This window comes from Condylura cristata, unplaced genomic scaffold, assembly GCF_000260355.1.
Source record: "Condylura cristata isolate star-nosed mole 26May11 unplaced genomic scaffold, ConCri1.0 scaffold00014, whole genome shotgun sequence".
Classification (NCBI taxonomy): Eukaryota; Metazoa; Chordata; class Mammalia; order Eulipotyphla; family Talpidae; genus Condylura; species Condylura cristata.
Window position 1 is genome coordinate 34486657 of NW_004567115.1, and position 15867 is coordinate 34502523.

The 15867-nt window shown below is 48.0% G+C and overlaps 1 protein-coding gene across 1 annotated transcript in view; it reads left to right on the plus strand.

Moving 5' to 3' along the window:
• The window catches only part of TMEM108 (transmembrane protein 108), a 210557-nt gene that overhangs the window by 185129 nt on the left and 9561 nt on the right, over window positions 1-15867 (plus strand). Inside the window, exon 3 of the mRNA XM_012724757.1 lies at window positions 10971-12395. Coding sequence (XP_012580211.1) covers window positions 10971-12395 — 1425 coding nt within the window. The remainder of the gene's footprint in view (window positions 1-10970; window positions 12396-15867) is intronic.

Here is a 15867-nt window from a genome sequence, read left to right on the forward strand (position 1 = left end):
AATCAAATCCATGCCCAAAACCTAAATTATACCTTGGAGTATGGGCATCCTGCCTTGAAATGGGAAATCAGGCAATTTTGCAAGCATGCACAGCTGTGCTGCCTGCTCCATTTTGTTCCAGGCAAAATGGAGCAGGCAGTGAACCTTTGGCAACTGAGAAGAGCAGAAGCAGACAGCCTTGCAGCCAGCACCACTGGGGAACTGATCGGGAATATCAAGCAGCCTTGACCAACAGTCAGGGAGAAGCTTCAGGAGACTCGGCAGCAGGCAAACCAGCAGACAGCTTTGACACCAGCCTCTCCTCAGCCAGCCTCCACCTTGCCTAATCCCTCTCTTCCCAGTAACTTAGTCACTCTCCCTGCTAGCTTCCCTCCTCCCCTTGCTCCTCTGCTCCACGTCCCTCCTCTTCCACAAGCTCTTTTGTGAGGAGGAGGGGGGCTGGAAGATGCTGCTTCATGCTGTCAGCCAGCCCAGGCCAAGATGTCAGGCTAGAAGCCCAATGTTCTTTTTTTAGGTAAGTGACTCTCAGGCATGATCAAATCAAAGCTACCTTTTCTTCTAACTTTTGAGCATGTGAAGCTAAGGGTAGACAGATGCCTGGGTCAGGGCTGCATCAGTCTCTCTGGACAGAACCAGTCCCAGAGATCCTATATGCTGCTGAGGTGCCTGCTAGACCAGACCCAAGCCATGAGACTGCAGGCTCTGCGGGGGGGATCTTTGTTTTTTGGGTTTTTTTTTAATAATATAATAGTTTATTTTAACATTATTTTGTGCATTTTTTCATTTCAGTTATAATCCACATGGTTTTCCCATCACCAAATTACCCAATGTGCCATCACCATAGTCCAGTGCACTTCCCTCTGGAGGGATCTTTTCTGGGGCACCCCTAACGAAGGCTCTTGTCAGCTCCCCACCACCACCCCCACCAAAAGTAAGGCCTCCCCTTTGTTCTACTTACTTGCCTGCTTTCATCAAAACCTTCTGAGGGTATAGGCGGGAATATGGAAGCAAAAGCCGGGACTTTCTCTGTAAAATCCAAATGTTCTCTTTGAAGAGAGATGAATGCTTGTTTGGTCATGTAATAGGACTGGAACTTGCAGTAGTAAGTGCATTGGAGAGAGAGGGTCTTGGAAGCAGATCTACTGGAAGTGAGTTCCAATCTCAGCCCACTCCTGCCTCACTCTGCCATGTGGATGTGTGTGTTCATCAGAGCTGGTTAGTGTTACTGAAACAAGCAACTTAAAATGAATTAATACACATGCACACGCACCCATGCTGCCCTGTCACAGGACTCACTTTACTTTCTGCTTTCTTTTGCTGACATTGTCTTCAAAGATAGAAGCATCTCTAAATTTGTGGCAAACATCCAGCTGTATGTAACTCAAGTCTATGCAAACATTTAAGTATTCCTTTACTCTCTTTTTTTTTTTTTAAAGAAATCATCATAGCATGCCTAGTGCAAATCTGACCATGAACTTAGTTCTGAAGCTCCAGATGCCCAGAAAAGCTCACAAACCTAATCACAGTTACCACCTGTTGTTTGAACACCAGGCACTGTGTGGGCCTCACCCCTTGAAAACAATAAAGATACTATCATCTTTATTGAACAGCTGAGAAAAACATAACAGCTAATTCGCTTGAGGTCCCACCACTAGGAAAGTAGAGCCACAATTGAACCTACATCCTTCTGACACTGTGCCTTCCCACCCTGCCCTCCACTGACGGACTCTGTAGGGAGAGGGCCACAAAATGAAAGGAATGGAATGTCGTGGAATGACTAGGCAGGAAGCCACTATTGCTGCCGAGGAGAGAGAAGGGACCTTGACCTTAACAAGACAAGTTGACAGTCAAGTTGAGCTTTCCCCAAAGATGTGTGCATCGTCACCTACCAGGCAAGGGATAGGGGCCGAATGTTGAATGAAGGTATATATATCCAAAATACATAGCTGCCATGTTTAAGCAACGGGCACTCTAACTCCATGGTGATGATAAATCAGCTTTCATGTTTGTGCAGCCTGCTTCCTCAGTGAAGAAAGCTCTGTTTCTATTCCAAGGGTGGCATTTACCCTGACCCCTCAGTTGGAATTTGAACAGGTTACAAAACTATGTGTTCATCTCCCTGAGCATTTCACCTCCACACTGCACTTTGGCCCTGGATAACAACATTTTAAAAGATGCGAATCAAAGGGAATACAGGTAGGCAATAGTCTGAGACAGAAGCAACAGTCAGGGAATAATTTCTCCTTCCTTTGTCTATGAGTAGCCTCCGATGCAGATTAGTAGATAGGTTAGATCATCATCTAGTCACTAAAGTTTGGAAGATCTGAGGAACCAGAAGCTGGCACTAGGGCAGGAGGAGCTCAGTATCTGCCCTCACCCCACCCACATCTGAATGTGATGCATGACCTCACACCAGATGGCTGAGAAAGTTGCCTGCACTCCTCCCTTCACCCATGTCCCTAGGAACAATCCCTTCACCCAGGAACAACCCCTAGAACCACCCTCACACTGTCCTTCTTGCTGGCCTTGGGGGAACAATTCTTTAAATTTTCGAATAGTCTTAAGCCTACAGAGAAGTTGCAGGGATAGAACAGCATTCCTGTACACCTTGTACCCAGTTTCCTTGTTATTAGCACCTTGTATTACTATATACATTGTCACAATTAATAAGCCAATAAGAGAGGTTGCTCTTAGCGGTCATACGTTATTCCCATCACCTTCATTTTCCCTGCTGTCTTTTTGCTGTCCCGGGATCTCATTCAAGTTACCGTAGCATGTTAAGTCTCCTTAGATAACTTTTAGCAATGACATTGCTGACTTCCCTTGTTTTTGATGACTTTGGCAGTTTTGAGGAGATACTGGTTTGATATTTTGTAGCCTATCCCTTAAGTATCATTTTCAGATGTTTTTCTTAAAATTAGACAGGGCCTATAGTTCTCAGGAACAAAAACTACCAAGATCTGGTATCTAACAAGAGTGCATACTAATTCCATGACTTCCACTCTTGTTGACCTTGACCACCTGGCTGAGCTAGTGTTTATTGGATCCTAACACTGTAAAGCATGGGACATTTTTTATGAGTCTTCTCCTTTTAGCTTGAGAAAGTACAAAGCAGTCTGGACTGGTGCATTTGTCTCCTTTCTCATTATGTCAATGTGCTATTCTCTGAATATTAATGATCCTGTTATTTTATTAGAGGCTGAGTTGACCTTTTTATCCATCTAATTTTGACTTATTTTCTTGTTATTGTTGGAAAATCTGAGAGAATACCTTGGTGAGTTTGTTTCCTTGTCCTATGTGATGGCATTCCCTTTTATCAATAGAATAGTAACTCCTGGAGGTAAGTGTTTGTCTTCAATAAGTGGGCCCCATACGCTAGCCCCAGCTTTATTCCACGTGCCATCCCAGCCCTCAAATTGCATTTATACCAGGATGTCAGGAAGCTTTATGACACTCTTCTTATGCATTTATTCCTTTTTTCTTTTGGGTGAACTTTTAGCTGTAGATGAGAAATCATGATGCTATACAAAGAGCCCCAAATGGAATGCTTCCTTTTCCTTGAGTCTGAGCAGGAAATGAGGACAGTAAGGCAACCCAGGTCAAATTCAATCTGTTCATTTGCATCACCAAAAAAACCCTGATCTTTAGAATAGTCACTGAAAGAGCTGGAATTTTACTTCTGCACAGGTGGTGTCCAAGTTACTATTGCTGCCCAAGAAGCCGTCCCAAAACTTAGTAACTTGAAACAATAATAATCATTCACATTGCTCATAAAGCCTTTGATTGGCAGAATCATCTGTCTGCTCCACCCCCACACCGGCAGGTCCACTTTCAAGATGACTCACTCCTGTGGCTCTAAGTGCTGGCTGTCGGCCAAAGACCAGCTCAGACTGAAGGACAGCAGCCTCATTTCCTTTCCATATGGGTGGGCTGCCAGAAATTCCTCACAGCAGGGGGCTGGCACCCAAAAGTAAGAATGCAGAAGTTGGGCCTGGCCTCAGAAGTTACATCACTTCACTGACATCCACACACACCCCCAAATTTAAGGAAAAAGCATTCAGACCTTATTTCTCAAGAGAAGTGGCAAAGTCACATGTAGGAAGAGAAAGTGGGTTGGGATATATTACAATGGAAAGTACAAGGTGCCTCAGCTAACCAGTAATTTGGAAATGTTTCTTATTTTTTCCCCAGCTCTGTCGAGACACAATTGATATATACCCTATACTATTAGTTTAAGACAGTTAACATAAGGATTTGAGATCTGTATACCTTGTGAAATGATGAGTTTAGTTAACATCATTCACTTACATTAGGAATTTTTTCTCCTGCTAGAAATGTTTAGATCTACTCTTCTTAGCAACTTTTCAAATTTACAATGTAGTATTGTGAACTATAGGCGCCATACTGTATATTAATCCCAGGACTTATTTTATTTATAACTTGAAGTTTCTACCTTTCAACCACCTTCACCCATTTTCTCCACTACTCCCCACCCCATTTCTGGCAAACCCCAATGTGTCCTGTTTTTATAAGTTTTTATTTAGATTTCACTTCTAAGTGAGACCATACAGTATTAATTTTTCTCTGTCTGAATTCTTCACTTTACATGCCTTCGAAATTCATCCATGTTCTCACAGACAGCAAGCTATTCTTCCTTTTATGAGTGAATAATATTCTCTGTGTGCGGCATGTTTTCTTTATCCATTTATCCATCTGTAGGTACATTGAATGATTCTGTATCTTGGCTTGTAAGTAACGTTGCAATGAACATTTGTATGTGGCTGTCTCTTCAAGATAGTACTTCACTTTCTTCAGATAAATATCCAGAGTTAAATTGCTGGGTCATATGGTAGATCTATTTTTAATTTTTTGAGAAATCTCAATACTGTTTCCTTAGTGGCTGTACATTTGTACCACCAGTGCACAAGGGTTCCAGTTTCTCTACATCCTTACCAGTATTTGTTGTTTTGTCTTTTTTATAATAACCATTCTGACAGTTGTGGAGTGATATCTCATTGTGGTTTTGATTTGCATTTCCCTGCAGATTAATGAGGTTGCTCATCTTTTTAGGTTCCTTCTGGCCATCTGTGTATCGTCTCTGGAAAAATGCCTGCTCTGTTCTTCTGCCCATTTTTTAATCAGATTAGTTTTTTTGTTTTGTTGTTCTGTTGAGTTACATGGATTCCTTATATATTCTGAATATTTGAGAGTTTCTTATTCTTCATCAAATATTTGTTGTAGCCAATGGTAGGCTTAGACATGAGCACTAACATTGAACCTGAAATAGTCTCTGCCCTCTGGCAGTTTAGTGTTCAGACAGGGAAACAGATAAGACACTGATCATTTCCACTCAGAGATGGGGCTGGAATAATAAGAGGGGCTACCGCTACCAGCAAGGAGGGATTCCTAACAAAGTCTTCAAGCCCAAGAAGCCATCCCAGAGGAGCCCTAAGTAGAAAATATTTATCCCAAGTTTAACTGAATGCAAAAAAGCTAAAGATGAAGATAAAAGGCAACATAATTGCCCCAAGTATTTCCGCCACTAGGGGAAGTGCTTTCTAATTGTGGTCATCACAGGTGTTACTATTGTCATGTCTTTACCTGTCTTCAAAAGTATTTTAACTCTGACCATGTAGGACATCTGGATCAGAAACTTCTCAGTCCCTGGGGCCTTGAGCAATCAGGATCAAAGAATCCTGAGTTTAAATTCTCTTACCGCTGACTTAAATATGTGAGCTCCTCCCATCTAATGGAGATGTTAGGAGAACTTGGGCTGCAAAATGTCCTTTCTTAACTCACACTGTCTCCTGTTTGGGAATTTCTTGCTCCCAGGAAAGAACCTGTCTTTGTGCACATGTGTGTGATGCAGGCTTTTTCACTCTCACGTCTGATGCTTGGCTGGCCTTCTTCTCAGGCCACCTTCTAACTCTCGACATGGTCGCTCATGAGTTCTCTGTCCCTGGGAACATGTTCTGTGACCTCCGTGGTCTCTGGTAACCTCCAGGCCACTGGACTTCCTACAAGAGAAATGCTTGAAAGTTGCCTGACCTTTTCTACCCTGGCCTTATGAAGTCATGTGGTGTCATTTCTGCCTCTTCTATGCTTAATAAAGGGAAATGGATTCCACTTCTTGGCAGAAAGAGCATCAGTGAACTTGCAGACACAATTTTAAATGGCCACACCAAGCACCTGGGATGGCCAAGCTGCCATCTTGCTTAACGAGGGGGGATGGCTTAAACGCTTTCTCAGACTCCTGGGATTCTGTCACAAGGGTTTAGCAGCAATAGAAGAAGTATCTGGCAGTAAAAGAGGGAGGGAAGTTCTACTTAGAAGATATTAAAAATTACAAGGAAAAATGGTCCAGAATTCTGTTTGCATATGTAAGGGAATATTTATACTTACAATAAATAAATCTTGTGTGTGCACCAACTCTTTTAAAAGAAAAATCATAAAATGATCTGAGATGTGCCTGAGATGCAAGTATTGGGAAAAGGAAGAGATGAATGCAGATATTTCCAGTACTTTTACTATACTACTATAAGTTCCCCAGTTACTTGCTAAATAGTTAGATTGCTAAGAGAACACCAGTGGGTCACATAGAAGAAAACAGGTAAGAAGAAAATCTAATAGAAATAAATAGAATAAATAGAAAATCCACTCCCAAAAGCTTATAGGTCATTGGTTTGAATGTACAGAGCAGCTTCAGAGAGGAAAGGTGTAAGCAGAGCAAAGAAAACTCTAAGTGAACGTGGTGTCGAGTTGCCAGGTTCAAAATGAAAGTTCTTTTCCCAAGCTCTGTGAAAGTAGGTGTGTTCCTGTACCTCCTTGTGCTTCATTTCCTCATCTGCAATTAATGATCATAAGCTATTAATGGTACCTGCCTTATCTGGTCATTAGGATTAAAGGTGTACGTACAAGCTTAGCTTTGAGTTCATGATTCAAGAAACTATGTAGTAACCATTTTTCCTTTACCAAGTCCCTGCTTGGCTTTGGCCATGCAGATATCATGCCCAATATGTTCCTTGGGCAGCCAACCAAATAAACAGAAGGAAGGCTGCCTTTCCTCCCCAGGGGGCCTGGGATCATGAGTGTATTGGAATTCCAGGTAGGAGGAGGCCTTCCTGCCACATCTGGGCACCCATAAATTTATAAGTTTTCACTCCCTACATTTGTCCTTATTTGAACAAGTTTTAAAATCAATTACACATTGAAAGCACATCAAGTTAGATTTTAGTTTTAGTCTCTTATATATATTTGGAATTAGAGCCTCCAGAGTGCATTATGCAAATCTATGCAGATGATATGTAAAGAGGCGGTAGCCCCAGATTGTGGGGAGGGGAGCTTGTAGGCCAGCACAAAGGGCCTTGAATGAAAATTTGCATCTGTTAGGGAAGCCCTGGGCTGAAGTCCTTCCACAACTTTGTGATTGTGTATGAGTTCCATTCAGTAGTTAACCTGTGGTGCCAATAAGAAGAGGCACTGCTGTCCGATTTCCATATTGAAGGTGACTTGCAGGTTGAAGGAGGTATTTAGACAGTGCAATATTATAGCAATTTTTATGCTAAGAAATGAAGTTGCTCTGAAAAAATAGCAGTGTTCCAGACTGTCCCCAACAAGCAGTGCATTCCTGGGTAAGTAACTCCTTCCATTGCCGCCACTGTGAAATGAGAGTTTTAGCTTAAGTTATTCTAGGGTTCCTTCCACGGTGACAGTGAAATGTCATCTCCAGGTAAAGACCTTTGTTACCAAGATGGCAGTGTCCAGTCATTGCACCAACGATTAAAGTCTAAAAAGTAAAAAGTCAGGATGTAATGTAATCGTTGTGCTAGAGAGAAAAATCATTTCAGAGGAGATTGGAAATTTAAAAAAAATCTAAACCAACAACAAGGACAGACATACCTACTCACACTGTGAGTCTTACAGCAAGAAGGATGCCAGCCATATACTTCCCAGCTGGGGGGATGGTTAGCCCCTGGAATGCTCATCATGGGGGAGTTAAGGGAACTGCTTTCTCTGAGTATTTTCAAGACCAGGATGTGTTAACCCCTCTGCCTCGGAAGTACTGCAGATCTTTTCTAGGGGCATAGGGCCCCTTTCCCCACCTCCCCCAGCCTGTCACTGGATTAAGATAGGGTGTCTCTGCAAGCCTTGCACTGACCAAAAGACTGTACTCTTGATCTCTGACCCTGTCAGCACATCTGTTCTCCACCCCAGAAAGCCTCTGGGCCCTTAGTTTGAACTCCGGCTGTCACCGCAGCTACCAGCGGGTGCAGACCTAGCCTGACAGTCCCTCTGCCAGGGCTTCCTGACTCAGCCCTGCAGGCCTCCTGTGTACATGAGACACAGCGTACACGTAGCTCCATGGAGCTGTCGGTGGCCCACAGGGATGAGAACTACTGAGTAACTAGAGCCCCTTACACAACATCAGCTTGAGGTCCTGTCTACTCAGTTCCTCAGGGAGTCCCAGTAAGTTGGAGTTACCCATGATGATCATTTTATAACTTGCCCTGGGATTGATTTTCCTTGTTTCACTGACTGAAAGGGGACCCACCCCCCCATGCATGACTGTCCTATCAGATCACTTCCCAAAATAAACTACGTGCACACAAAGCCAGGTCTCTGCCTGTTCTTTTGGTGCTCTCCAATAGAAGGCTCTTCTCTCAGTCTGCTGGGACCACCAGAGCAAAGTACATGACAGATAGTTTCAGCAGCAGAAATTTGCTTGCTCACAGTGTTGAAAGCTATACAGACAAGATGAAGATGCTGACAGGGTTGGTATCCAATAAGACCCTCTCCCTGACTGGCAGTGAACCACCCTCACCAAGTCTTCTCACAGCCTTTTTGCACAGGCATTCCCGGTGTGTGTGTGCACATGTATACGTCCCACTCTCCTGTCTTACAAAAATACTGGTCAGATTGGATTAGGACCCATCCTGATGGCTTGTTTCCTTGATCATCTCCTTTTAAAGACCCCATCTCAAGAAAAGTCACATTCAGGGTTCCTGGGAGTTACAACTTCAGTGGATGAATGTTGGGAGAATAGAGTCCAGTCTGTTTCTGTTGAACCAGAGCCCTTGAGAATCAAACAGGATTGTGATATTAGAGGGCACAATTGCCAGTTCTAAGAATAGATTGTGCTGGGTTAAGCTGCAGGGAGTCACTTTGCCTGGCCAGCATAGACCAGCACATTGCTTCTGTGGGTTCAATTTACCGGCCTTTTCCTCTCTTCCTGCAACCTGGTGGTTGACCAGATCATTAAGTGAAAATATCACTTAATCTCTCTAAGCCTCAACTCCTACCACCATTGAATAGTTGTGAGGATTACTTGAGGACGAGAGGCTGAGCAGGAGTAGGTGCTCAGTAAATAGTTTTAGGATTAAATAAGCAGAGAAGCCTGTTGAGGTTGGGTCCAGATCACAAATGAAAGTTTAGGGGGAAAATGGGTTGCTCGGGAAAATTCTTGCTCCTAGAAGTCTCCATGCCAGTCTCTGTTGCATCTGTAGCCCCTGCGTCCCCTCTCACCCATTAATTTAGAGCTGCAGGATAAGGGGGATATGGTCCTCACCTAAATTGGAGGTGCGTGTGAAAGTGATCCTGAGCCTTTTGCCAAAAACATGCCAGGAAACTCTCCCCCCCCCCGCCCCCACTTCACCTCCAGAAACTCACCAAGGTCTCTCCCTCCCCCTGCAACAGCTTCCCTGCCCAACCTGGACTCCTGTCCCCCTTTCTTTGGCTCTTCATCCTCCTGGAATCTTGTGGGGGAGAGAAGCCCAAGAGAGCCACTAGATACGATAGACCTCTACCCACTGTCTGGGTGGCTGTGGGACTGAAGGGAGAGCATGAGAGTGACCTGAGGTTTCATGTCAAGAAAAATGGGTCACAGTCAGAATCAGGCCTTAGGGACTGTCAGACTGCCCCCCAGCAGCAGTGACCAGCTCTTCCCAACCTGAAGGTTTTGTGGGGTGGCCATTCTGACAGTCAGCAATCTAAGTACGCCCTCCATCTCACGTTTACATGAAGTATTTTTTTTTAAATAGGCCATTGTGATGTGCAAAATCTGCTCATATTTAGAAATGTTTCCAAATTTCTACATTTTTGACCTTGTGCATTTTCTCAGTGAGCTGAAAGCACACACTGGCCATCATGCAGTACCTATGCTCCTCCCGACTTTGAGGGACACCTCCTGAGAAAAGCTGGTAGCCAGAGTGGCGCTCCTGCGCCCCGTGTCATGACTGCCTTTTGGAAACACACTTAACACTGATGACAACTCTGAAACGAGGGACCTTTTCTGGAACACACTTCTCTTCCAGATTCAGCTTAGTGCCTTATGGACGCTGGAGCTGGTCACCCTCTTCTGTACCCCTGCCTCTTGTGCATGGCACTGTGACATCTCTAACTTCTTTTAGGGTTACTTAAGGATTTGTATGAGCTCACCCAGGGCCAGAGACTACCTTGCTCATTTTTGTGTTCTCCAAGGTAGAGAAAGAGTAGACCCCACTTAATTGTTTGGTGAGTGGCTCTGAATGGTGAGACGCCTGTACAACTAGACCTTGTCTAGGTCATCAGTGCGAGATTCAGAAGAGGCACAGGTGTTGGCCAGCTCTGCCATCTAGCCTTCCCCGTTGGATCCACAGAGTTGCCGGCTGCCCTGTGTTCAGGCTGTGGTCACTCCCTGGCTGCAGGGGTGCAGCAGGCACCCTGAGGCCATAAGCCTTCTTCCGCATACTTAGTCCCAGTCTATGCCAAGAAGCCACCCTTGGGTGGCGGTCTAATGTGCTGGTGGCATCTTCCTAACAGACCTGCCCCAACTTCCCGGGGGTCTGTCTGGTGAGTGTCAGGCAACACCACAGACCTCAGCGTGCCTTTGATGCTGACCTCGGGACCTTGGAGCTCTCCCAGTTCATAGGTAAGGAACGCACTCTGAGCTCCGCCACAGGTATCTCACCTCTTCTCTCTGTCTCCCTCCCAAGGCTTCTTCCTGATCTTGGCATTGACAGAAGCACCAGTATTTGCCACCCAGGAACCGTCTCCCAGGGAATCTCTTCAGGTCCTCCCCTCAGGCACCATGGTGACAGCACCCCTCGACTCTACCAGACAGTCATCCGTGGTGACCGCCCCTTCTTCCACATTGACCCTGACCCACCACCGGGATGGAGCCTCCTCACAGGCTACAGCTCCCGCTATGACAACAGCGTCCCACCCAGACGGACACCCTCCTACCAGTGCCGCCTCCACCCTGACAGCAGCAACCACCCCCTACTCCGAAGGCTCCCTGCCCATGGGGCCCCTTCCTGCGGCCATGGCAACCACACCCCCCCACTCTGAGAGCCGCCCCCCAGGGGAGGCTGTGCCCACTCTTCTACTGGCGAAGCCAACAGCAGCCACCAGTCACCCCACCTCAGCACCTAGCCGGGGGGCCACACGCAGGCCCCCGAGGCCCCCAGGCTCATCCCGAAAGGGGGCTGGTAGTTCATCACGCCCTGTCCAGCCTGCATCCGGCGGCCACACTGGGAGAAAGGAAGGCCAGCGAGGCCGAAATCAGAGTTCCACGCACCTGGGGCAGAAGCGGCCCCTGGGCAAAATCTTTCAGATCTACAAAGGAAACTTCACAGGGTCTGTGGAGCCTCACCCCTCTGCCCTCACCTCCAGGAGTCCACTGGGGAGCGGCGACTCCCCACCGCAGCCCCAGACAGTGGCTGCAACCCTGGTGCCCAGCAGGACCTCATGGGCACCTTCTACCACCCCCCTGGTGCCTACAGTGGACAAGACAGGACCTGGCCAAGCAGACCAGGGGGGTCGGTCTGCCTTCACCAGCCACGGAGGGATGCCGGACACCACGGCAGCCTCAGGTGCCCCCAGCAGCCCACAGGCTGCCCCAGTGCCTTCTCAGCACCATCGCGGTGACCCGCGGGACAGCCCCAGCCACACTGACGCCTGGCTTACTGTCACCCCTGGCAGCAGCGGGCCTCCCGCTGCCAGCTCTGGGGTCGACAAGGCCTCCACGGAGCCCACACAGGCTGCCTTCGACGCCAGTGTCTCTGCCCCTCCCAAGGGCATTCCTCAGGGAACATCCTCAACCCCGCAGGTCCCGACCCAGCCCCCTGCAGTCCCAAGAAGCTCTGCTTCCCCGGCTGCAGAGGAGACTGTGGAGGAGACTGCGGCCACCCCCACCATGTCCGACAGGGTGCCCGGCCCTCTCTCCACAACAGTGTCCACAGCCACGGGGAACTTCCTCAACCGCCTGGTCCCTGCAGCGACCTGGAAGCCCGGAACCGCAGGGAACATCTCCCACGTGGCTGAAGGGGACAAACCCCAACACAGAGCCACCATCTGCCTGAGCAAGATGGACATCGTCTGGGTGATTCTGGCCATCAGTGTGCCCATCTCCTCCTGCTGTAAGTGCCTCTCGTCTCTCCACTCCTCCTCCCCTTCCCCCTCACAACCTTGCCTGTCCCAAGAATGCATTTGCAGTTGGTGGCCAGTTCTCACCAAGTGGGCTGCAAAACTTCCAGAATCTCAGGAATCTCTGTGCTCGGGTAGCAGGACAAGAAGCTTGTGCTAGCCCTACCCCCATTCAGCTCTGCCAGACAGTGGCTCAGATGCCCACCGAGCAGACCAGCACCCCTCCCAGGAGCTGGGGAGAAGCCGCCAGTCGTCATGCTCTTGTCAGTATACTGCCCTGCACGCCCCTGGGGGCGGCCTGCCGAGGCCTGCAGTGGCTGGGCACAGACACCATAGCTGAAAGTGTTGCTTCCAAATGATGGTCTGCTGGTAGTCAAACCACTCTTCCTTCCTGTCCTACTCCTTTTCTGTCTTCCTTATAGTTTTCCTTCATCCCTCAAGGTTTCTCCCCCACCACCGACTTCATTAGAAATTCTGTCCGCTTGACAGAAATACACTTTTTACTAAATTGCAACATGGAGGTTACACGCGAATTTGATTGTTCATACCCTGCTGCCCAGCTCTGTTGCTTGCCGGGTCCACTGCAGCCCTCCTTGTTGTTTTGCTTCACTAGCACCAGTAGAGAAGGGCTGTCCCCAGGCCAGTGGCCTCTCCTGCTCCTGCCTGGCCCTCCTTTCTCCAGCGTCTCCAAAAGGAACATGACCCAGTGGCTCAGGAACTTAGAGCTTACGTCACATCTGCCCCATTGACTTGATCCTAGACTTTTGGTTTCTCTGATGACATCATAGGTGTCTTCTCTGTGCTCAGCCCCACTTACCCCAAATAGTTGTCTTTCAGCCTCCCCGTGAACCCTTCCACGCGAGAAGCTACCCTCTGCTCCGCATCCTTGGAAGTCCATTCTCCTTAACCCTCAGGTGGTTCCCCTTGGAGACCTGAAATTTCCCCCCTTTCAATTTCCACTCTTTGGCCTAGCCGCCATGCCTGCTGAACCTATACCAACCCCTTGAGATTTGAAATGACTCTCAGTGACAGTCTTCTCTTTCATCGCTCCTCCCTGCTTCTTTACTTCTCCCAGCCTCTGCCCCTCCCACTAGCTCTCCTCATGGGGCTGCACCCCCAGAAGAGGTTGCAGCACTGCACCCCTGCCAGGCCCTGTCAGAGGAGAAGGGATGGCAGTGCCTTTGTTCAGGACTCTGGTGGCACAAGGGCAGCCAGCACTAGCCAGCTGTTGGTGTCCTGCCTTTCACATCATGGTGTCCTCAGTGGGCTCTCCTTGACCTCAAGAGGAATGAAGCCTCAGACACTCTCTCTAGAACCTTCTCCTAGCTTTCCCTAATCCCATGGGCCACTTTAACACCAGTGCAGGGGAGGATGCCTCCAACATGAGCAGGATTTCTGCTCTGCATCATCTCCAGCAGGAACTCTATAACCTGAATTCTTTCCAGGAGCCACCTCTTCTGACTTTCTGTCTACTTCAAATTGATAAGCAAAGCAAACTTCCACATCAGGGCTGGGTGGCCTACTTCTGCTCAAGAACCCAATTTAGGAAAATGAAAATGTTTGCAGGTTGCATATTTCATGCTTTCATTAAGCAGTTACTTTCTCTTCTGGGAACATACACACATGTGTGAAACTGATTTCCCACTTCTGAAGCTCTTCTGCTTTAGAAAAGATAGCAGTGTTAATCAATACATCGTCAGTAATGGTCACATTTGGAAAATAACCACATTAAGGACAATTCATCCATTTCCCATTCTTTACATCTACAGAGACTTTAGTTTACAAAGTGAGCTCCAAGTTATTTTTTATCTAACAGTCCTTAAAGCAGATTAGCAAGAAAAATAAAAGGAAAACAAACAAATACTGCCTGAGGAATACAACATACCTGCAAGCAGTGAGTCACCAGGTAAGGCTACTAACCCAGGGTCCCAGGCACCTATGAGGCAGCCCAGATCTAGTAGAAACTGTCAGGTTCAACACAATGTTGCCCAAGTAGCATCATCTGCCAGGCACTGTGCAGGCACTAGGGAGCCAGAGACATGTGACGCAGCTCCCCACCAGCTCCCAGAGCCCTCTCCCCAGTGAGACCTGGTCTTCACACACACCTACATTTGCACCCCTAAAAGTCCTGAGCCAGCCCGTTTGCAGTGTATGAGTTTGAGATTAGATCTGATCTTAACTGCAAAGCAGGAAAATCAATGGACTGCATAAGCCATGCATCATGTCAGCCAAGACAGAAGCAGACACAGCTGGAACTGCCCCTCAGGAAGCTTCTGGCTCTGATAGGAGCCTGCAGGCGCTCAGGCTAGTACATGCTATCTTGTGCAGGAAGATAGGAACCTTTGCTCCAAGTGGTCTCACGCAGCCCTTTGGAAGTACAGGCCCCACCCCACCACCACCACCACCACCGCATCTGTCTTGCATTTCCACCTGCGTAAGGGGACCCTAAGCCTCACTCACCACGGTTTCTGCCTCCACAGGCAGCTCTGTCCTCATCATGGCCCTGACTCCTGTGGGGCCACAGCAGCCATGTGTGGCTCTGAGGCACGACGAGTGCACCCACAGGAGCCAAGCATTAACATGGGAGAATATCGGTCCCGCTTCATAGCGCTGCGCTCTTTGAAACCCAAGATGAGTAACTACCTGAGCTGTTATCAAGCCCACTCTACTCACCAGCCTAGGAGACCTCTTTCAGGTCTAGGATGGGACCTTCCCCGTGGCTCAGTTTATCCTAACCCTCACGCTGCCACCCTCACAGACAGACGCGTGTCCTCTGTCAGTTTGCCGCCGTGTCAGGCCGTCGGTCAGTACAAGGCTTCTGTTCTGTTCTGTGTTCTGCCTTCCTCATCCTGACTTCCCAGGCCCACCTCGTCCTGCCTCTGCTTTTGCTATTACCTCAGCTGGCTGGGGCAGCTGGGTGGATGGGTGAGTCCCCTGCTTCTGGTGGAAGCAAAGAGTGACCATAGCAAACCTCAGGGCTGCCCACGAAGGGATGTAATCAGCGCGCCTGCCCTTCCAGATCCTGAGCCTGGAGGCTCAACCTGGAAGGATGCAGTGTGTGAAGGCTGAGAAAAGCTTTGACTCCTGAGCCTGGCCAGGTGGAAGCACATATTCAGATATCCTGAGGCCTGCAATTGGTTAGAACCAGCCACTTAGGCTGGGGCAAGGGAACGCTTGGCTCTGAGCTGGTCTCTCCTGCCACCTGCAGGATGCGGGGAATCCACCACCTTCTGCCAGAGGCCTCTGCACCCAGCACTGAATGGCTCCTTCATTTCCGTCAGCCTCTGGACTTTCACTGGAGGCCAGGATCCCTGGCCTGTACAGGCTCCCCAGAAAAAGACAGGGCTTCATGGAGGATGAGAACAGGAAGCAAGGCCAGCTGCAGGTGTTTCTCATCACCTATCCAAGTCAAACCTGGCCAGAGCCGAGTGGCATCTCATGCCAACCTGCATACATGAGGGTCTG